Source organism: Saccopteryx bilineata, chromosome 4 (genome assembly GCF_036850765.1).
Source record: "Saccopteryx bilineata isolate mSacBil1 chromosome 4, mSacBil1_pri_phased_curated, whole genome shotgun sequence".
In the NCBI taxonomy this organism is placed as follows: Eukaryota; Metazoa; Chordata; class Mammalia; order Chiroptera; family Emballonuridae; genus Saccopteryx; species Saccopteryx bilineata.
In genome coordinates this window covers 262,830,213-262,852,629 of record NC_089493.1, presented here as the reverse complement: position 1 = coordinate 262,852,629, position 22,417 = coordinate 262,830,213, and the positions used below count along the sequence as shown (strand labels likewise).

The following is a 22,417-nucleotide window of genomic DNA, read 5'->3' as shown; positions in this document are numbered from 1 at the left end:
GTCCTTCTCTTGAGCCACAGGCCACCACCTTTGCTGCTGTGTCCTTGTGTGGGGAGCCTCAGATCCGAATGACATATGCATCACTGTGGCTTAGGTGTCGCACCCACTTGTGGGGGTTGATGTTGCCGCAGGGTCTGAACGCCAGTCTGAGGAAGCGAACCTGGAGGCCGGAGCACGTGTGCCGGGGAAGTTCAAAGGAGAGGCTTGCAGGGCCCAGCCCCAGAGGAGGAGCTGAAGTAGAGGGCCCTTGACCAGGAGGTCCAGGCAGACCTGGGACTTCCATCTGTGAGTGAGAGGCAGAAGGAGGAGTGCTGAAGGCACAAAGAAGAAGGTGGGCAGGGAAGCCAATGGGCCAGGAAGGTGACCATACTGGCAGGAACAATGCAGCAACATTAGGAGGGATGAGTCAAGGGGCTAAAAATGGAGGTAGGAGAAGAGGGCCTTAGAGAATCAGCAGCTAATACCTGGAAAAGGCCTGAGAGCTGAGAGCCTCCTTGCACCCGAGGCAGGTCCCAGCGAAGGGCTCCATCTGCCAGCTCTGCCCTCTGCTCTGGACTGCTCAGCTCCTGAGACAGGCTGGAGTTTGGAAGGGTGCTAGGTTCAACCCCAGACTGCTTCAGAGGCAAGCCGGTTCCACCCCGCAGTGCACATTCTCCTCCCCAGCGCCATCCTGTTGCCCAAGGAAGCTGGTAAAACCACGCAAGACCCCACGATTCGCACACACTAACCTGACCACCCCTCGAGGCAGGGGAAGGTGCAGCCTGATGTTGAGAGCCTGGCTGCCAACAGAAAAGGAACGGAGTCAGCCCCAGAAAGACTTGGCTCTACCCTTCATTAATGTCACAGCTGGAGTTCAGCACAAGTGCCACCCCACCCCCTTCCCAAACTTTTGAGCCTCTAACTAAACTGATTTCAAAACTGGTGGCTGCATCTGAAAGCCAAACCAACAGGTATCTGGACCCTGCCTCCTACTGTCCGGCTACTCCCACTCATACCTCTTTGGGGGCAAGTCACATCGTAACTTCAGATACACGTGGAGCCTGGGTGAGAGGGTACAAGACCGTTACTCTGGCATACCCACCAAAAGCCTCCATGCATATGCTAAAGGAAGGGGAGAAGGGCTGAAATCGGCCTACCTCCACTAGGCACAAGTGTTCATGAGGGTGAGTCCACTTGAGAGGAGGGCTTTTTCTAATTTCTACCCTAGACCACTAACCACCATCTCTCTACAGTAAGTCTCTGGAGTATATACATTGGCTTGGGTTCCAGAGAAATTCTGGAACAGGGTGAAATGGCCTCACCTGCCTGAGTCTCGGTCCCACTGCACAGAAGGAAAGAGCCGGAAGGGGAGTGGGGAGGGGAGGTCATCTGAGAGTTGGTACCGCATCACAGTCAGCTGAGACAAGGGAAGAATGGAGGTCAGTTTGGTCCCCTCACACCTGAATTGCCTCCCTTCCCTTGGGTAGGTGAATATACTAGGCCAGCCCATCCTGACCTCGCCCTGAGGTGGCTGCAAGCGGAGGATTCGATGAGACTCAAACTCATCCAGGTGCACCAAGTTGTGAAATGAGACCTCATCCACCCGAATTCCCGGTCCATAACCTACAAAGAGAGAAAGCCTCCTGTGCTAACCCATATGCTGGGAGAGAAAAGCAGGGGTGGGGTGGGGATTTGTTTCTAACTTTTCTCCATGAAACTTCTGGTACTGACCTATACATAGAAAAGAAAAGCCCACTTTCTCCTTACCTCTCAGTTCTGATTTCCCCACACAAAATTCTTCAGTCAAGCCGATGCGCATCTCTGTCAGAAAAAGGACATTAGAAAAAACCACCAAATTATTATCATACATACCACCAAGAAGCCTGTCCTAAACCCAAACCTGGGCCCAGCTTGTATACTTCTCACCAGAGCCACTGGGAAGGAAGCTCTTGAGTCGGATCTCTCCCTGCACATCTACCTTGAGCAGCGAGCCCTGAAAGTGGCAGGGAGGTTAATGCCCAGAGGTGACCTCCCCAACATGTTTCCCAGATACCCGCTATCCTCAGCTCCAGCACTGGGGGCCCAGACTTACATTAGATGCTATCAGTACGGACAGCCTCTCAACCACATCCAAAAATACTTCATTCTTTTGGCTCTGAGGAAGAGAGGGGATTTGGGTGGTTGGAGGCTGAATAGCCAGTATTCTAAAGTATAACAGTAACCTGACCAGTGGTGGTGCAGTAGATAGAGCATTGACCTGGGATGTTGAGGTTGCTGGTTCAAAACCCCAGGCTTGCCCAGTTAAGACATAAGAGAAGCAGGCCCTGGCCAAGTAGCTCAGTTGGTTAAGAGCATCATCCAGAAACAACAAAGCTGCAGGTTCTATCCTTGGTCAGGGCACACACAAGAAGCAAGCAAAGAATGCACAATTGAGTGTAACAACAAATAAATGCTTCTCTTCCTCCTCCCCTCTCTCCCTTTCTTCCTCTGTCTCTCTAAAAATCAATAAAAATTAAGCCCTGGCCAGATAGCTCAGTTAGTTGGCGTGTCATCCTGGAGCACAGAGGTTGCAGATCAGGGCACATACAGAAGCAGCATGATGATCCTATCTCTCTTTCCCTGCCTCTCTAGCTCAAAATAAATAAATAAATAAATAAATAATAACACAAGAAGCAACTACTACAAATTGATGCTTCCCACTCCTTCCTGCCTTTTCTCTCTCTTACCCCCCTCTAAACCCAATAAGTAAAATCTTTTAAAAAGTAAATAAATAGAGCAGTGGAGGGTAGGGCCCTGGGATGGGAACACAAGGGAAGGGAAGGGACTGGATTATCCAAGTCTAGGAGAGGTGGGAAGATGCAGAGATCTTGGATGCTGGGGTTCTATTTTTTTTAAAAAATCAGAGGTCTGAACCTGTTTAGACCTCCCTCACCTGGTCAGAGCGGCTGGACAGGACTGGGCGGCTGGCTGCACTGCTGGGGGCCACTTTACTCTGTTGTGTCTCAGCCCCAAACTAGAAAACATCCAAAGTAATCAATCTTCCAGGTTTAACGCTCCCCACCAACCCTTCTCCCTCCTGGTCCCCTTTCCCTCCACTGACCAAGCCAACGCTGCTGAGGTCAAAGAGGCTGAAGGGCTTGCTGACCACGGCCTCAGTCTGGATAAAGTTCCTCAGCATCTCTATGGATGTGGTCTGGACATAGCCATAATCCTAGGGGCAGAGAAAGAGCAGTCTTTGAGTAGTCAGTGGAAGCAATAGGTGAAAAGGACTAGGCTTAGTCTCCCAATCAAGGAATAGAACTTCAGTGAACAAGAATAATGAAGGAAATCCTTGGACCTTACCAACACTTCATCCAGGAGTTCATAGACAAGACCCACATTGCGGGAGATGGTCCCCTCCCCCAGGGAGCCACAGTAATCGCCCAGAAGAGTGGCTAACCTGAAGGAAAAGAATGGAGTGTGCGTCCCTTCCTCCTCTCAGACCCCCACACCCAGCTGTCCACCCTGCCCTCCTCACCGAGAGAGCAGCTCGAGGATGCTGAAGGGAGAAATGTTTTCTGAAGTCGTGGCCACCAAATAGAGACCACTGTGTCTGATGTGAATAAAATGACGGTCATCGTGGTGCTGGGGCAAACGCGGGGGGAGGGGAAGACAAAGCATCAGGCAGAGTTGTGCTTAAGGGCCCATGAGACTCGGGGCTGGTGTCCGGGTCCCCCTACTTCCTAGGAGTGCAACTTAGGATGAACTAGAAACCTCCCTAAAGCCCAGCTTCCCCAAGTGTAAGCGAAGTTAATGATAGTCTTCACCCCAGGGGTGCTGAGATTTAAGAGGTGTGAGGAGCTGTGCCTGCTGAATTGTTAGCACGCAAACTTTCCTCAATGTTATTTAGACGACTGTACCCAACCCTAGGGGAACCTCTCAAGAACGCCGCCCTTGGAAGGAAGAGGCGCCCCCTCCTACTAGAGATTGCCTTGAATACCACCCCCACCCGTGTGTGGTTACCATAACAACCGGGGACTCGTCTCCGGGCAGTCCGGTCAGCTTCCGGTAGAAGAGCTCCGCCACATCCCTGCCTCCACTGTCCCCGCGGACTGACGGGTTGAAAGGCAGCTAAGGAGCGGGAGACACAAACTGGCTCTAGGACACTCCTCCTACCCAGACCCTCCCCTCAGGGCCCGTGGGTCAAGGATACAGTCCTTGTAGATGAGTGGATCCCCCTTGGAGGACAGAATGAAGAACTGGGAAATCATGGCCGTTCAGCAGAGTAAACAAGGAGGCGAAAGTTGGGCCTGCCCCGCACACTGGCCCCGGAACAAAAGGACGCATGTGGGCTGGCCCTTTAAGAGCGATTCTCCTCCGACGCGGGAAACCCGGCGCCTGCCTCGTCTCGCCTAGCCTGACCCACTGGATACCCGCGCCGCTGCCCCGTCACTCAGTCCAGGCTCCCACGGTAATTGGCCAAGACGGAAGCCCGCGGCAAGTGGGAGGGACACAGGGTCTCCTCTTGGATTGGTCCGCATGTAGCGGCGCCGGTCACGTGTTGGGCGACGTTTCGCGCCAATTTCGGTTGGTCAGTCGCAGTCCGCCGCGCGTACGTTCGCTGCCTGAGACCCTTGAGCCCGCCAGCTGCTGGTGCACGGCCCTCAGCAGCGATGGCACTTAAGGACTACACGCTCGAGAAAGGTGAGCATCTACAAGCTTGGGCGGTCTGTCTTTAGCAGGAAACCTCCTGACCAACACCTGTTGGTGTGAGCTGAGGTCCTGGGGGGGGGGGGGGCTGGACTCGGTACGCGAGGTCAGAGCCCGGGTTCGGAGGCGGGGGAATCTGAGGCAGACGGTGCCTGGGAGGCGCGCGCAGACCCGAGATCGGAGAAAAACCGGTGATCGTGTCCGGGAAATGGAGTGGGGGTCGTATTGGAGTGGGGAAGGCTTCGTCACGGGGAGAGACTGGAACCTCAAGGGACCCTATCTAGAGTGTAGATTAGAATCAGAACACCGACGGTCCCGCTTTCTTCCGCGCTTTTCAGTAGTGCCCGCGCCCTCGAGACGGTAAACCCCAGGGGCGGGTTAGCCACAACCGCTGTGCGTGGGGATTGGCCATTTTAGGACAACCTACAAGCGGAAGTGAAGAAGAGCGGAAGTTGCGCGAAACCGCTGGGGGAGGGTCGTGTGTAAACAGTGTCCTTCCGCGCGGTAGCCTTGGAGAGAGCTACTGAGGGTGGGGCGTGCCTGGATTTAGGGCTTTTAACGCGAGGCCAGGAGGAGGAAGTGGGGCGGGGAGGGGGAAGACGGAAGGGCCCGGTCCAGCCGGCCAATCGCCGAGCGGGCTCCCGCCCTAGGCGGAGGAATCCCCGGGCTGTGAGGAGGCTGCATCTGGGCCCATGTGCTTCTTTGTTTACTAAGAGCGGAAGCAGTGGCGGGAGAGGGGGTGGGGTGAAGGATGGGCCTGGTGGCCGAGATTTAAGGGACCGAAAGAAAAGGGGGAATCATTCGAGTGTAAGAAAAGCTAAGAACCTTGAGACTTGAGTGTGCTGCCGGTAGTGGCGGGCCTTTGGGAAAGGGCACTGAGATTTCTAACGAAGGCAGAGACTGGAATTCCCCAGGGAGAGGGTGTTGAGTAATACTCTAAACTGCAGGTGCCCCTGATTTTCTAGATAAAAACAGACTCGTGAAAAGGAGTTCTTCTGCCCAGTTTGGGGAGGGTTATGTAGAGTGATTTAAATGTTTACATAACTAATTAGTTCTTATGGAAAGTTTGTTTCTTAAACTGTTGTTTGAGGGGTTTACAGTAAGATATGTGAAAGAAAGGAAGGTTGATTCTCATGATTTTACATTTACATTACAGAAAAGGTGAAGAAATTTCTGCAAGAGTTTTACCAGGATGATGAGTTTGGCAAGAAGCAGTTCAAATATGGAAACCAGTTGGTAAGTCTAAGATTAGAGGGAGTTGGGTGGTCACTTACAGAGCTGTGAGAGGTGGCCTAGTTTATTTCAGCAAGTATATTTGTATGTGACACGTGTAGTTTGGTACCTGATATTTGGTGACTGTAATACATTATGATAAAATGATTTGGGGAGCTGAGAGAGGCTGTCTTTTGTGGGTAATAAGTGAGTATTGTTCTATCTCACACTGCTCTTCCTCCCCTGTGAAGGCCTGGAATCCGCCCTGAGCACACAGTGAGATGGGTTGGTGCATGTGAACAGTGTCGAGCAGAGCAGACTTGGCTCTGAAGTGTTCCTGACTCTTCCCACCCCAGGTTCAGTTGGCTCATCGGGAACAAGTGGCATTGTACATAGACCTAGATGATGTGGCCGAGGAGGACCCTGAGTTGGTGGATTCAATTTGTGAAAACACCAAGCGCTATGCAAGGCTTTTTGCTGATTCTGTTCAAGAGCTGCTGCCCCAGTACAAGGAGCGGGAGGTGAGTGTTTGCAGGAAAATACAGGACAAGGAACGTATAGTTATGTCAGGAAACTTCTCAGATGTTAATGTTTTCTAAGCTGGCGGTAAAGAGAAGAATGATTTCTGCCTAGTGTTTTGTCCGTTTGTTTTAGATTTTATTTATTCACTTTAGAGAGGGGGAGAGAGAAGGGGTCAGGAACAGGACACATCAACTTCCATATGTGCCTTGACCGGGCAAGCCCAGGGTTTAGAGCCAGCAACCTCAGTGTTCCAGGTCAACACTTATTTTTTAAATTTATTTTTTTACAGAGACAGTGAGTCAGAGAGGGATAAACAGGAATGGAGAGAGATGAGAAACATCAATTATTAGTTTTTCATTGCGCGTTGCAACACCTTAGTTGTTCATTGACTGCTTTCTCATATGTGCCTTGACTGCGGGCCTTCAGCAGACCAAGTAACGCCTTGCTGGAGCCAGCGACTTTGGGTTCCAGCTGGTGGGCTTTTGCTCAAACCAGATGAGCCCGGGCTCAAGCTGGCGACCTCGGGGTCATGGACCCGGGTTCTCTGCATCCCAGTCCGACTCTCCATCCACTGCGCCACCACAGGTCACTGCCTGATGTTCTTTATTCCCTATCTTCTTGCTTCTAGGTGGTCAATAAAGATGTTCTGGATGTTTACATTGAGCACCGGCTGATGATGGAGCAGCGGAGCAGAGACCCTGTGGCAGCTCGAAGCCCCCAGAACCAGTACCCTCCTGAACTAATGCGTAGATTGTGAGTGGTCTCAGTGGAGGGAGAGTGGGGAAATTTGTTCTCCAGGACCTTACTAATGACTTTTTTTTCCCTTAGTGAACTGTACTTTCAAGGCCCAAGCAGTAATAAGCCACGTGTGATCCGGGAAGTACGGGCTGACTCTGTAGGGAAATTGGTAACTGTGCGCGGAATCGTCACTCGTGTCTCTGAAGTCAAACCAAGAATGGTGGTAGCTACTTACACTTGTGACCAGTGTGGGGCAGAGACCTACCAGCCGGTATGTATGAAATAAGGAACAGGAACATACTTAACATTGTTAGTGGTGTTTGTAAGAATTTTCTCTGTTGATATTTGTCTGGCAATGTTGTCCTAGAGTAGTTCAAGATATCCTTGATGGTTTCATGAAATGAAATGTGATTCAAGTGACTGACTTTAAGTAGCTCCTTCTGATTTTCTCTGGTGCCTTCTTACATCATAGATCCAGTCTCCTACTTTCATGCCTCTGATCATGTGCCCAAGCCAAGAGTGCCAAACCAACCGCTCAGGAGGGCGGCTCTATCTGCAGACGCGTGGGTCCAAATTCATCAAATTCCAGGAGATGAAGATGCAAGAACATGTGAGTTTGGAGTATATTGCCCAGGGAAGGTGGAACATGGGAGTCAATTTGAATAGTGTAGTCCAGGGGTCCCCAAACTGCGGCCCCCTGAGGCTATTTGTCCAGCCCCTGCCGCATTTCTGGAATGGGCACCTCTTTCATTGGTGGTCAGTGAGAGGAGCACTGTATGTGGTGGCGCCACTCATGTACAGTATGTGGGACGCACGCGTCACAGCTCCAGAAGTGCATCGTATCACTTGTTACGGCTAGCAGTGACAAATATGGAACCAGACATTGACCATCTCATTAGCCAAAAGCAGGCCCATAGTTCCCATTGAAATACTGGTCAGTTTGTTGATTTAAATTTACTTGTTCTTTATTTTAAATATTGTATTTGTCCCGTTTTGTTTTTTTACTTTAAAAATAAGATATGTGCAGCGTGCATAAGGATTTGTTCATAGTTTTTTTTTATAGTCTGGTGCTCCAACTGTCTGAGGGACAGTGAACTGGCCCCCTGTGTAAAAAGTTTGGGGACCCCTGGTGTAGTCACTCATGGAGTGGAAGACAGAAAAAAAAAGAAGGAAGAGCTGAGGCAGAGAAGTCACCTAGAACAGGAGGGATGTTTAACTAGAACTTTTTGATCAAGCTGGGAAGGGAAGTGGTAAAGGAGATCTTCACCATTTTCCTCCTTTTGGCTCATGTGAAGGTGGGCAGGCCAAGAGGTATTAGAGTGGCATTGCCTAGGAAGGCGCTTAGGTCCTTGGGGGACTTATGTTCCTTTTTCCTTGCCTGTTCACCCTTATCCTCCATAGAGTGACCAAGTGCCCGTTGGAAATATCCCTCGGAGTATCACAGTGTTGATAGAAGGAGAGAACACACGGATTGCCCAGCCCGGGGACCACGTCAGTGTCACTGGTATCTTCTTGCCAATCTTGCGCACTGGGTTCCGGCAGGTGGTACAGGTAAGGAGAGAAGTTTGAAATGAGAAGTGTTCTGTATTCTCTCTTGCCTACTCATTCTCGCCATACCCACATGGAAAACTATTAGCTGACCCTGGATGGGTCAGTAGAGTAGATCACCTTACTGCCCCCGTAAAACAAAATAGAATGAAGGGTTTTGTTGGGAATTTTTGAAGGAATCCTGTGGGTGGGTAAGTTAAAGGGACTTTCACATCTTGGTCTTTTCCTGTTCAAGGGCTTACTTTCGGAAACTTACTTGGAAGCCCATCGGATTGTGAAGATGAACAAGAGTGAAGATGATGAGTCTGGGTCTGGAGAACTGAGCAGGGAGGAGCTGAGGCAAATTGCAGGTGAGGGTCTGAGGGGAACACTGGAAATGTTTCTTCCTAGCACTTTTTTCCCCCTAATTTTTTGCTTTTCCTCAGAGGAGGATTTCTATGAAAAACTGGCAGCTTCCATTGCCCCAGAGATATATGGACATGAGGATGTAAAGAAGGCGCTGCTGCTCCTGCTGGTGGGAGGTGTGGACCAGTCTCCTCGGGGCATGAAAATCAGGGGTAAGAGGAAATGAAGGAGAGGCTTGGGTAACAAGGCATTTAGAAGAAGGGATGAGAAGAACTAGTGTCCCTTTAGATCACAAAATTAACAAGTTGGCATCTTGGTTTCATGGGCACAGAGAAGAATTGGGAGAAAGTCCTTGGTGTGGGGACAGTGGCAGACTTTAAAAGTATTTTTCTGTTGTTAGACATCTTGGATTAAAAGAATAGTCACAGGGGCTTCTTTCCCTTCTTCCAGGCAACATCAACATCTGCCTGATGGGGGATCCTGGTGTGGCTAAGTCTCAGCTCCTGTCTTACATTGATCGCTTGGCCCCTCGCAGTGAGTAATCAGACCCTGGCAAAGGTAACTGTAGAAAACGGGTAGGACCACCATGTTTAGTCTCTTCCTTTAGGGGGTTTGGAAAGTGGGAGAGGGTTGGGGAAGGAAGATACTGCCAAAGAGCCCATAGATCTTTAACCCAGGAAGGCCTGGATGGGTCAGTAGAGTAGATCACCTTACTGCCCCCGTTATTTGTCTCCTTTGCCCTTTTCTTGCTCTTTTTCTTGTTCCTTTCCTAAACATGTCTTCTTATTTTCTCTCTCCCTGACCTTGCCATTCAGGCCAGTACACGACAGGTCGAGGCTCCTCTGGCGTGGGGCTTACAGCAGCTGTGCTGAGAGACTCAGTGACTGGAGAACTGACTTTAGAGGGTGGGGCCCTTGTACTGGCTGACCAGGGTGTGTGCTGCATTGATGAGTTTGACAAGATGGCTGAGGCCGACCGCACAGCCATCCATGAGGTCATGGAGCAACAGACCATCTCAATTGCCAAGGCAGGCATACTAACCACACTCAATGCCCGCTGCTCTATCCTGGCTGCTGCCAATCCTGCATATGGGCGCTACAACCCTCGCCGCAGCCTGGAACAGAACATACAGCTTCCTGCTGCACTCCTTTCCAGATTTGACCTCCTCTGGTTGATCCAGGACCGCCCTGACCGAGACAATGACCTACGGTGAATGAAGCTCAACACTCAAGGAGACATCTCTTAATGATTTGGTGGGGGGGGAGGGAGTGAGGAAGGAGAAACTGGAAAGCTCTCTGCTCATGAAAACTGCTGCACAGTTGTTAGGGAAATGGTGGGTCTGGGCTGAAACGCTATTAAGGGTTTTCCGGGAATGTTTGTCCTTGCCAAGCTATGAAGAGATGGTGGAGCTGAGGGAGGAAGACAGTTGGGGCACAGGGTGTGTAGCACCAAAAAGAGTTCCTTCTTGCCTCTACTATTCCCAGGTTGGCTCAGCATATCACCTATGTACACCAGCACAGTCGGCAGCCTCCTGCTCAGTTTGAACCTTTGGACATGAAGCTTATGAGGTAGGAGAGTTGAATAAGGAGTTGAATAGGCAACTGTGTGGCAGTGTCTTGGGTCTTGCGTGTCTCCTGAAAAGTTTTGTCTTAAGAGTATGTGTTTTACTACCACCCTCAGTCTGCCTTGTTCAATGTCCTGAATCTGAGAACATTGAGTCTAGGTCCCCAGCCTGGCCACACAAGAACACATATCAGAATCAATCTTACATACCTCTGACCTGGCTTGGATGAGGCAGGTTTAAATTTTAGGCAAAGCTGGGTCCTGCCCCATGGATTCTTGATGCCACTGTTTTCTCCACAGGTCTGTGCAAAGACCCCCAGTAAACCCTTTTCTTTCCTGTTTTCTATTCTCTTCAAGTAAACAATTGTCTTAAACAATACAGGGTGGGGAAAAATTAGGTGTACAGTTTGTATGGAAAATACTGTAATAAATAAAACAATAAACTTAGGTTTTGCGCACAACTTGAAGCTTACTTTTGCCCCATCTTGTGCATTTGTTCCCTTTACCTATATCATGCTCAGAGGAGGGGACTTGACCATTTCTCGTGACATTAAAAGTTGGAAATAATTTGGGATGCACAGAGAAATGCATCAGATGTTTAAGCCGCACAGATAATTCTTTTTTTCCACTTCAAAGTTATCCCCTAGTCCCAAGAGTTGTTTTTTGTTTTTTTAATTTACTCATTAGGAGAGGGAGACAGAGAGAGGAGAGACAGAGAGAGAGAAGGGGGGAGGAGCTGGAAGCATCAACTCGCATATGTGCCTTGACCAGGCAAGTCCAGGGTTTCGAACCGGCGACCTCAGCATTTCCAGGTCGACGCTTTATCCACTGCGCCACCACAGGTCAGGCCTAAGAGTTTTCTTAAATCAGAAATTTAAGCAGAAAAAAAAAATACTCTTCATCCCTCTTTTTTCCTTTCCCACAAACCTTTCTTGCAGACGATACATAGCTATGTGCAGGGAGAAGCAGCCCACAGTGCCAGAGTCTCTGGCCGACTATATCACAGCAGCATATGTGGAGATGAGGAGAGAAGCTTGGGCTAGTAAGGATGCCACCTATACTTCCGCCAGGACACTGCTGGCTATTCTGCGACTGTCCACTGCTCTGGTGAGTGCCCAGTTCCTGTTCTGTTGTTGGGAGGGTTGTCTATTTTGACACTTAACTGGCAACCTGTTGTAACATCCTTTTTTGCTGCCTCCTCCCTTCTACTCAAGCCCTGCCGGAGCTAAAGTGCTGACAGTGCAGATAGTGGTCCTCTCCGTGCTACCGCACTGTGGGTACTTGCTGCTCCAGCAGGGCACGCACAGCGTCCATGGAGGGAAAGGCCTTCTCCCTGTTTCTCAAACCTCACTGCAGTGATGGGTGGGGTGAATTCCACTGTGTCCTAGCTCCTGTGCTAGAAACCTTCATTTCTGTCCTCACATCTTGGACCTTAGTCCTGGGGGCTCCAAAGTGCTGTTCGTGCAGGTAGTGTGATTACCTGACCTACTGCTGAGCTAGCACTTCCCGAGCCCCAGGGATACAACCTCTCCGCCAGTTGCCTTCTAGGCTGAGCTCCCCAAGCTGTCATGGTGGGGAGCCCAGTGAAAATCTGAAGGGTCTAGTCTCCCTCACAGGACAGCTGAACACCGGGACTGGCCAGTGTTGAGAGGCGGAGACTTGGGCAATTGCTGGACGCTGCCCTGGGCATTGCACTTGTCTCGGTCTGACAGTGCCGGCCCCTCACTGCGGATGTTTGTGGGGGTGGGCAGGGGGCCTCCACTCATTTTGTGAGTAGGCAACACAGAAGGAGGTTCCCTGACTGTTCTACTCCCCTCCTCCTGTTCCCTTCTGTCCCTACCTTCCCCTTAGGCACGCCTGCGAATGGTGGACACAGTGGAAAAGGAAGATGTGAATGAAGCCATAAGGCTAATGGAGATGTCTAAGGACTCACTTCTGAGTGACAAGGGACAAACAGCTAGGTGAGTGGTTTAATGGAAAAGGAAATCAGGTGTTAACCTTGACTTTCTTGAGCAGACCACTTATCCTTGTGGCTTCTGCAGTGATGGCCTCAAAATTCTGACACTATTCTCTGATGTGTTGATTGCTCATTTGTACCCTGATCTTACCCATGCTTTTTTCCTTCAGGACCCAGAGACCAGCAGATGTGGTATTTGCTACTGTCCGAGAGTTGGTCACAGAAGGCAGAAGTGTCCGGTTTTCTGAGGCAGAGCAGCGCTGCATATCTCGTGGTTTCACACCTGCCCAATTCCAGGCAGCTCTAGATGAGTATGAGGAATTAAATGTCTGGCAAGTCAATACTGCCCGGACTCGGATTACTTTTGTCTGATTCCAGTCTACCTGAGACACAAGTCTACTCTGCATACAGTGCTTTAAGCCCTACCCTCTCTCTTCCTTTAAAGGCCTAACAATGCCCATGAGAAAGGAGGATCCCTTCTGTTTTCTGAGTTGCACTTGTTTTATTCATTTTTCTTTTTGCTAATAAAGTGTTTGTAGATTACCACCTTCTTTTAAAATGAGGTGTATTATGTGTTCTAGATTCAGATCTTGTTTACTTTATACATATCTGCCATCCACTCAGTTAAATGCATGGAGTCAAGTACCTGCCAAGCACTAATACAGACAAGGGATGCAGCAAGGAGTAGGAATCCCACTTTATAGACTGATTTACCCAGATCTCCCCTCATTGGACCTCATGTATATTGGACCTACTTCTGTGTGCCACTCAGGTTCTCAGGATACAGTGGCAGTATGAAACATGGGCCTTTCCACACCAACTCTTCTTCTGAAATGCCTCCAGCAGACATCTCATTACCCTTCCCTAGTAGTCCTCAGCTACTTGAAAGTCTATAAAGTGTAATGGAAATGAGGGACCTGGAGGAAAGGCATGTGGGAATGTTATAATTGCATAGAATGGTCCCCATGTTTATACCACATGGCCTTACTTCTAAAGTATGAATGCTAGTACTTCCTCATAGAGCTGAGGTGCCTGAGTCAGACACATACATACATAGTTTAGGAAGCATTCAGTATTCACAATAATCGGGGAGCATCTCTTGGTAACAGTCAGTGCCCACAGGATCAAAGCTTTCAGTTGTCCCTGACAGTCTTATAGGGAGATGTGGAAGTCCATCTGACCTGACACCCAGAAATGGAATCACTTCAAGTGGTAGTGAGAACATAACCACTGCAAAGTATGCAAAAGAGGTTAATAAGGGACCTCAGCATCTCTGAGCAAGGCTGGAACCAAGGGCCTCCTTTAAGATCCATCCAAGTTGAGAAACCTGTTACCTAACAGAGGACAGAGCCACTGGAAGGGGTGCTGAGGGGCTGCTCCCCTTTTATTAATGACAGGTTTCTCTAAAGGGAGAGTAGCGCCCCTCCCCTCTGGGATAGTTGTCTGACCCCTGTGCATCATCTCTTCAAGTACTCAGAAGAAGAGACCCCGCATCCTCCTGCCGATGCCTTGTCGATCATAGAGGACGTTGAACTTGTTCACGAACTGGTTCATGGTGTTGCATGTTTTGGTGATGGTGCCAAGGTAGGCCATGAGCCCCACATCATTGCATTGCTGGGAGAGAACAGAAAGAACCAGTTCCCCATGGGATCTGGGTCCCTCACAGCATGCCCAGGGAACCGCTGAGTCCCACTGTGCTGCATGCAGAAATGACAGTTAAGGCCCACCTCCCCATCCTGAGTTTTATACTCACATCATAAAAGTCTGTCTTAAACTTGTCTGTGCTGAGTACTGGGAGGCAGTGACACAGAGCATAGGCTTCCCGCAGGATCTCATGGTTAAAGGGGACCTCTCCTAAAGACAAAAAGGCTGCATTAATGTCGATGCTGTCACTTCCCCAGAAGAAGAAAGGTGCCAGGGATACCTCTGTCCTACCTGCTTCAGAGGCCTTGACGTACTCCAAGATGAGCTTGACGCGGCTGTGCAGCATCTTGATGGCGCTATGCTGTGCTATCAGATGTTCAGCCACTAAAGGGGGATGGGGACAGGCCACCACAGTTGAGGAGGCTGTAACCACACCTCCCCTGCCGTGCAAGGAACTCCTACAGCCTCACTTACCAGTGGAGTTCTCTCCACTGCCTGTTGCTGTCATTCGGGCCACATGGTCTACACCAATGCGTTCAGCTTCCTCTGTGGCCAGAGTATAGGTCAGTTCAGCAAACAGCATTGTAGCCTGTGGAGCACATAGGGAGAGTCAAAAGCAGGAAGCACCAGGGGCAGGATCTGAGGGTTGAAAGGTAGGGCATTACCTCTCCATTGATTATATCGATGACAGACTCAAAAACGCTGACGGGAAGCTGTAAAGAAACGGAGAACTGCTCAAACACTCATAAGCCTGTGTGCTAAAAATTGGGCTTAGCCCTTTCTCTTTAAACCCAAGGACGGAGGGATTATCTCCATTTTACAAATGAGGCAAATGCAGGTTAGAGATTAAATGACAAACCCAAAGTCACACAGCTGGTAAGTGGCAGAATGGAGATTCAACTCATCAGAGATGTCATAGTAAAAGGGAATAAGGATAAAAGATCTGCATAGTGACAGAAAAGCATGACAAAGTGAGTGTGTGTGGTCAGTGTACTCACATCCGTGTGCTTGGTCATAGGGTTCAACTTAAGAAAGAGGGGGCTCTCAATTATCTCGCACACCTGGAAAAGGAAGATGATAGACACAAATATCAATGTTCATTTTTCTTCTTCCCCTCTTCCTCTATTCTGTCCCAACATGCACATGTGTGAGCAGGTATACCTGCTTATGGACATGGATGTCAGAGGGGTCAGGTGGCCCTCCTGTGGTATACCAACCCAGAAACTCCAGCTCCTTGAATACTTGTTTAACTGGAGAGAAAGGGGCCAGAACACAAATTATTTCTTTAACCATCCTTCCTTAATTTGAAGCTCCTGATGTATTTTTCATCAGCTTTTCCCCTCCCCCCTCAAATCCTGGCTCAGCTTAGAATAATTAACACTTCTATCCCTTATCCTTTACTATCTTTGAGCAGAATACCTGAACGCGTTCTTTTCTGAGATCTCTTCATCTACTCTCCACTTTTCCACCACATTCATCCCATATCCTGTTTATTTCTTCCTGATCCCTTCCATCTTTCCCACTCTTTTTTTCTGATCCCACTTCTATTCCCCTCTCACACTGCTCCTCCTTGGTGTAATAATATTCCTTGTCAATGATAATCTTCTCTTCAACGGTGTGTGACAGCAGCTCAAAGGAGTTCATCACCTCGATATTTCGGCCCTCCTGCTTCCCGATCAGAGCCCCAATCACTGGGGAAGAGAAAGGCACGTTAACAGTTGAGGATAAGAAATCCCAAAACTTCCCTAATCACTATAGCCAGAGGGTTATGCACCAAGTAGTGAAGAAAGGTGATTTGGGCAAGGGGCAACTGGCTTCAGAAAACGAAGTTAAAAAGACCACTATCTGGGGGAGATGACCAGAGGAGGTTGCAGAATGAGGCAGAACACTCACCCTGCATTGGCCGCCCCTCCTGGGAGCGCATTCGAATCCAATGGTCTGAGATGTTGAGAATGACAAGGGGATGAAGAGCGACTGAAACACTCCCAGTCACTCCGGAAGCCATCACGCTGGGGACTACTAAGGGTGGAGGAAAGGAGAGACGGTGAGAGCCGGGGCCCAGGTTCTTCCCTGGAGATGGCAGTCTGGGCCATACATCCTTCCCCCAAGTTACCCCAGGGGGCGATGTTCCGTCCGCCCTCCTGACTTCTTCCAGGACCCAGAAGGCGGCCTTGACGACCCCGAAGGCGGTCTACAGAGGCCGCTACCGCGGAGCCCATTACCTGCTGCATCCACCTCCATCCCGCTGCTCCCACCCGTGCCGTTCGCCGCAGCTGCCGCCGCCGCCATTTTCCCCGCGCCCGCCAGCCTGGGCCCCGCCCCCTCCCGGCTTCCGTCCGGCGAGGCGCATGCGCAGTGTCCCTGGGACGAGTGCCTACTCTGGCGCCAGGTGGCAATGGCTATTCCTATCAATCCTGGGCTGGCCTTTGGGCGGGAAAGCTCAAGACCCCCAGCGCCCTGAAGCTGGTGGATTTTCCTACATCCACATCCCGCCTCTCCTCTGCGGCTGGCCTCCAACGATTTCTTTGACTCAATGGTGGGATTCAACTGGTTTGCACCGGTTTGACAGAACCCTTACCTAATTTTTGTTAAGTTCAGGAACTGATTGATAAAATGGCACGTGTAATCAGGGTTCCCTCTAAGGTGGGTGCATGGGCAGCCGTCCAGTGTGAAAATGACAGATTTATAGTCCTTACTCTTTTAAGGTTCATCTGCGCAACAGTGTATTCTGAGCGCTGACAGTAATGCTCAGTCCACTCATAGGTGAAAAAAATTGCATGTAAAAATGCCAATCAAGAAGCAATATGGAAATATCGTAAATAAGTTTTACTGTTTTTTGTCAGGTATTAATATTTTTAATTAGTATTTTAAAACTCTTACAATCTAGTTTTGTGTACCTCTTTTATTCTTATTTAAGTATTAAATGCACAAAATAATAAACTATCTTTTGGTATATTGTTTTATATACTTAAAACGGTCATTAGGACAGAGAACTGGATGTTAAATTATTTGAATCCCACCACTGATTTGACCCCACCCCACCCTCATCTTTTTTTTTCATTAGTAAAATTGTAATAAGACTGCCGAGTTCTAAGTCTATTGCAGAATGAATGAAATCTCATGTTACTACCTTCAAAATAAAATCCAAGGCGGCCTGCGATCACATGGGGACAAAATTTTTGTTGCAACAAAAAACACTTGTTCTTAGCTAATTCAATTGTGCTGAGCTCAAATCTGACATACGTTTTTCTCTGTAAGCTACAGGTTTTTTGCAATTCAAGATTTTAGGTTTATATCTTATTGTAAATTTTTCAACATAATTTAGTTTAACATAATGAAGTAGAATGTCTTCTTGGGCATCATCCTTGTGACAATATAATAATTTATATAATACAGTAAATACACTAATACACTAAAAGTTATGATTGCATCAGAATTTGTCTACAATTTTGAAACAGAACATATTAAAACACTTATTTTGGCCCTGGCTGGTTGGCTCAGTGGTAGAGTGTCAGCCTGGTGTGCAGGAGTCCCGGGTTCGATTCCTGGCCAGGGCACACAGGAGAAGCGCCCATTTTGCTTCTCCACCCCCCCCCCCTCCTTCCTCTCTGTCTCTCCCCCTCCAGCAGTGGAGGCTCCATTGGAGAAAAGTTGGCCTGGGCGCTGAGGATGGCTCCATGGCCTCTGCCTCAGGCACTAGAATGGCTCTGGTCGCAACAGAGCAACGCCCCAGATGGGCAGAGCATCGCCCGCTGGTGGGCATGCCGGGTGGATCCCGGTCGGGCACATGCGGGAGTCTGTCTGACTGCCTCCCTGTTTCCAATTTCAGAAAAATACAAAAAAAAATAAATAAAACACTTATTTTAATCATAAAATTTTTGCAAAACTTATTTAAATTCTATTTGGGCAAAAATTTGTTTTTGTAGCTCTTGCATTTGTGTACTTATTGAGGACAATCTCGTTTGATGCTCCAGCAGTAGTCTGCTCATCAGGAAACTTATCAAGGTGATTGACTGTTCAGGAAGTGAATCTCAACGCTCATGTTACATCCAATGTCGCAGAAAGCCAACAGCATCCTTTGAACCAGAAGTTCATTGTTTTCTGCTTCTTTGTTGCCAAGGAAGTTCTTTGTAACTGCCACAAAAGACTGCCATGCTGCTTTCTCCTCCTTATTCATCTTCCTGGCAAATTCTTCGTCACAGATGAGGGTTCGAATTTGAGGTCCATCGAATACACCTGCTTTTATCTTCTCGAAAGACAAGGCAGGAAAAGCAGAAATAATATGTTGAAAGCATTCACTTTCTCTATTCAAAGCCTGAACAAATTGCTTCATTAAGCCAAGTTTGATGTGAAGTAGGGGGAAAATGATCCTGTCTCGATTAACTACAGGTTCATTCACAATATTTTGCATCCCTACTTCCAGAGCTTCACGTTTCACCCACTCCTTCTGTCTCTAGTGTTTCTCCCGAGCTCGGTTGTCCCACAAACACAGAAAGCAAGGATACTTCGTGAAACCTCTCTGTTGTCCTAGCAGGAAATTTACCATTTTAAAATCCACACAAATGGCCTGACCGGGCGGTGGCGCAGTGGATAGAGCATCGGTCTGGGACGCGGAGGTCCCAGATTCGAGACCCCAAGGTCGCCAGCTTGAGCACGGGCTCATCTGGCTTGAGCAAAAGCTTACCAGCTTGGACCCAAGGTCAATGGCTCAAGCAGGGGGTTACTCGGTCTGCTGAAGGCCCGTGGTCAAGGCACATATGAGAAAGCAATCAATGAACAACTAAGGTGTTGCAATGAAAAACTGATGATTGATGCCTCTCATCTCTCTCCGTTCCTGTCTGTCTGTCCCTATCTGTCCCTCTCTCTGACTCTCTCTCTGTCCCTGAAGAAAAAAAAAAATCCATACAAATGATCCAGTTATGCTCCTCATACTTCAGAAAGTCAAGGACAATTTTATGTCATTATAATCTTCTCGCAGGTGAGTTGAATAACCAGTTGGAACCACTGCATAAACATTACCGTTGTGTAGGAGAACACATTTCAGACTCCGTTTAGAGCTGTCAAGAAATAGTCGCCATTCTGTTGGACTGTAAGTGGGAACATCTAGCTGGCTGAGAAGACTACTGATATCATGACAGTAAACAAAGTGTTTGTCTTCGGAAAAAAAGTCCACAAAAATTTGTTCACGCTTCCTGAAATGGGATACTTTAGCTGAGCGGTGAAGTACATTCTTTTTTTGAAGCCTGGAGGCTAATAACTCAGCTGCTTTCTTTGATAAGCCCAAATCTCTTACTAAGTCATTCAATTCGGGTTGGCTAAACTGCTGAGGGATTAATGACTGCTTGGCATCAGAAGAAGACCCTTTAGATTCTACAACCATTTCCTCATGTATCTTATCAAAATACACTTGATCACCATGTTCACTTTCTTCGTCCTTAGAAGAAATAAAACCATTGAAAACTGGAACCGGGAGTATTTCAGAGTGTGGGATAGGTTGTATTGCTGAAGGAATATTAGGATATGTGATCATATGCTGTTTTTTTCTTGCCGATGCCCTTTGTATGGATCAAACAGAAATAACAGTCACTGCTGTGGTTCTTAGGTTCACGCCAAACCATGGGAATACCAAAAGGCATTCCTTTCTGTTTTCCTTTGTCCAGTCGTGAAGCATTTCCTCACAATTATGACACACAATATGAGGAGCCCAATTCTTGTCTTGATCGCCAAGGGGAACTTGAAAATAGGCAATATATGCACATGTCACAAATGATGAAATATTGCGCCTTTGACGTTGAAGTGTGTAACAGCCATAAATATAACAGAAGGTGTCAGGACTATTCTTACATTTACGCCTACTCGAAGAAGCCATGATTCAATCTTAAAACAAAATAAGAGGGTGTTTCTATCAGATAATATTTTTTACATTTAAAAACAACTACAATTATGTAAAAGTGATGTTTGTAAAACATTAATTGCCTTGTGGTTATGTTCAATCCAAGAGTCGTTGCCCTTTAACTCCAATTTAAAAACCAATGCATGCCATTAACTGTAACAAAAAGAAATTAAAATTGCATAAAAACTAGAGCATATACCAAAAAACAGATTTCAGATTTGGAATCAGTGATGCAGAAATATATAGAAACAGTTCTAAAATCTCATGCAACAGAAAATGAAAAAAAAATTGTTTCCCAGTAAATCAATCTGGTCCCTGCCTGCCAGCCAGCCCTGACCTTTACTTTTCTACCCCTTTTCCCCAAGTTGAGCCACACTGCCTCTCACATCTGTTCTTTTCACATGCCCTGCTCCCACGTGAGGGCCTTCTGTGCCTCACTGTAAACCTGTGACCAACTCGGTACCTTAGACTTGGGTATCTAAATAATTTTTGAATGAATGGATGAATCGTTTGGGATGGAACCTGGTCTTGAGGCTCCATCTGTATGTCCTATCTTTCCTTCTTCCAAATACTGATACAGTACTCGAACATCCCCCACATTTTCTAACCCCTCCTATCCTCCCTGTACTCTCCATTTCCATGAGTCTCACCTCTGGCAAAGAGACCAGCAAGCAAGCAATGAACAACTGAAATGAAGCAATTATAAATTGAAACTTCTTGCTCCCCCTCCCCCAATTCTCTCCTCTCTCTATAAAAATCATTAAATAAAATTTTAAGAAAAAGTTTTTTTAATTTTTAATTTAATTTATTTTTAGAGAGAGAGAGAGAAGGGGGGGAACAGGAAGCATCAACTCCCATATGTGCCTTGACCAGGCAAGCCCAGTGTCCTGAACCAGCAACCTCAGTGTTCTATGTCGATGCTTTATCCACTGCGCTACCACAGATCAGGCAAGGAAAAAAAAAATGTTTATCTCATTTTAATCCCCAGTGAAAAAAATCTCAGCCAACTAAAATGTTTTTTTTTTTTTTTTGTATTTTTCTAAAGCTGGGAACCGGGAGGCAGTTAGACAGACTCCCGCATGCGCCCGACCGGGATCCACCCGGCACGCCCACCAGGGGGCCATGCTCTGCCGATCGGGGGCGTCGCTCTGTCGCAACCAGAGCCACCCTAGCACCTGGGGCAGAGGCCAAGGAGCCATCCCCAGCGCCCGGGCCATCTTTTGCTCCAATGGAGCCTCGGCTGTGGGAGGGGAAGAGAGAGACAGAGAGGAAGGAGAGGGGGAGGGGTGGAGAAGCAGATGGGCACTTCCCCTGTGTGCCCTGGCTGGGAATCGAACCCAGGACTCCTGCACGCCAGGCCGATGCTCTACCACTGAGCCAACCGGCCAGGGCCTCCAACTAAAATGTTTATGGAAGAAGAGCATACTGTATATACCTTACTTCTCAGGTAAAATGAGATCAGAAAAATGTATGTCTTTTACATGATAGCTTCTAAGGAGTTTAATGCTTTTCAGCTAGATTGAAGGTTAAAGACAAGATAAGAATTATTCTGGTGTTAATAAAATTGATAGGACCCTGGCTGGTTGGCTCAGTGGTAGAGCACTAGCTGGCATGAAGATGTGCTGGGTTGAATTCCCGGTGAGAGCACACAGAAGAAACACCCATCTGCTTCTCCATTCCTCCTCCTCTCGCTTCTCTCTCTCTCTCTCTCTCTCTCTCTCTCTCTCTCTCTCTTTCTTCTTCTTCTTCTTCTTCTTCTTCTTCTTCTTCTTCTTCTTCTTCTTCTTCTTCTTCTTCTTCTTCTTCTTCTACTTCTTCTTCTGCAACCATGGCTTAATTGGAGAGAGTTGGCCCTGGACACTGGGAATGGTTCCATGGCCTCTGCCTCAGACACTAGAAAGAGCTCAGATGCTGAGCAACACCCCACATGAGCAGAACATTAACCCCTAGTGGGCTTGCCAGGGGGATCCTGGTTGGGCACATGCGAGAGTCTGTCTCTGCCTCCCCTCCTCTCATTGAATAAAAACAAAATAAAACATCAACCTGGAATGCTGAGGTTGCTGGTTCAAGTCCCTGGGTTTGTCCAGGCAAGGTACATATGAGAAGCAACAACTACTAGTCCTCCCACCCCCGTATCTTCTCTCTAAAAGAAAAAAAATTAAATAAATAAAATCTGTAAAAAGAAATATTCAAGTTGGAATTGTGTTAAGACAACCACCACCATTCTCTTCCTACCGTCCAACAAACTTAAATATAACACATCACTTTGTTGTTGTGATAACTTTTCCTTCCACAGGCTGGAGATAACTGAGCTGGTGGGGAATATC

At 48.0% G+C, this 22,417-nt stretch overlaps 3 protein-coding genes across 5 annotated transcripts; 1 reads left to right on the top strand and 2 right to left on the bottom strand.

Moving 5' to 3' along the window:
- Positions 1–21: 21 nt before the first annotated feature.
- Positions 22–4,443, bottom strand: AP4M1 (adaptor related protein complex 4 subunit mu 1). Of its 2 annotated transcripts, XM_066274372.1 has the most exons (15): positions 4,172–4,443; positions 3,982–4,070; positions 3,497–3,603; positions 3,322–3,418; positions 3,080–3,190; positions 2,912–2,992; positions 2,072–2,134; positions 1,906–1,972; positions 1,747–1,800; positions 1,496–1,602; positions 1,302–1,396; positions 996–1,040; positions 729–779; positions 465–576; positions 22–283 (listed from the first exon to the last, which is right to left on the bottom strand). In XM_066274372.1, the coding sequence occupies exons 1-15, from the start codon at positions 4,227–4,229 to the stop codon at positions 59–61; spliced, it is 1,362 nt and encodes a 453-aa protein (XP_066130469.1). In that variant the 5' UTR covers positions 4,230–4,443; the 3' UTR covers positions 22–58. The 2 variants fall into 2 exon arrangements, with proteins under 2 accessions (XP_066130469.1, XP_066130470.1); XM_066274373.1 differs by lacking the exons at positions 3,322–3,418; positions 3,497–3,603.
- An 84-nt stretch (positions 4,444–4,527) lies between these two features.
- Positions 4,528–13,096, top strand: MCM7 (minichromosome maintenance complex component 7). Of its 2 annotated transcripts, none has more exons than XM_066274359.1 (15): positions 4,528–4,662; positions 5,825–5,904; positions 6,237–6,401; positions 7,031–7,155; positions 7,231–7,411; positions 7,613–7,750; positions 8,542–8,691; positions 8,924–9,038; positions 9,114–9,245; positions 9,484–9,567; positions 9,849–10,242; positions 10,518–10,601; positions 11,535–11,703; positions 12,448–12,557; positions 12,724–13,096. In XM_066274359.1, exons 1-15 carry the CDS (start codon positions 4,632–4,634, stop codon positions 12,923–12,925), a joined length of 2,160 nt encoding a protein of 719 aa, XP_066130456.1. In that variant the 5' UTR covers positions 4,528–4,631; the 3' UTR covers positions 12,926–13,096. The 2 variants fall into 2 exon arrangements, with proteins under 2 accessions (XP_066130456.1, XP_066130455.1); XM_066274358.1 differs by lacking the exon at positions 4,528–4,662 and adding an exon at positions 5,339–5,475.
- Positions 13,097–13,911: 815 nt separating this feature from the next.
- COPS6 (COP9 signalosome subunit 6) lies at positions 13,912–16,519 on the bottom strand. The gene is made up of 10 exons (XM_066274374.1): positions 16,420–16,519; positions 16,091–16,216; positions 15,757–15,888; positions 15,359–15,447; positions 15,196–15,258; positions 14,863–14,910; positions 14,672–14,786; positions 14,489–14,581; positions 14,307–14,407; positions 13,912–14,167 (listed from the first exon to the last, which is right to left on the bottom strand). The coding sequence occupies exons 1-10, from the start codon at positions 16,484–16,486 to the stop codon at positions 14,027–14,029; spliced, it is 975 nt and encodes a 324-aa protein (XP_066130471.1). The 5' UTR covers positions 16,487–16,519; the 3' UTR covers positions 13,912–14,026.
- Positions 16,520–22,417: the final 5,898 nt, after the last annotated feature.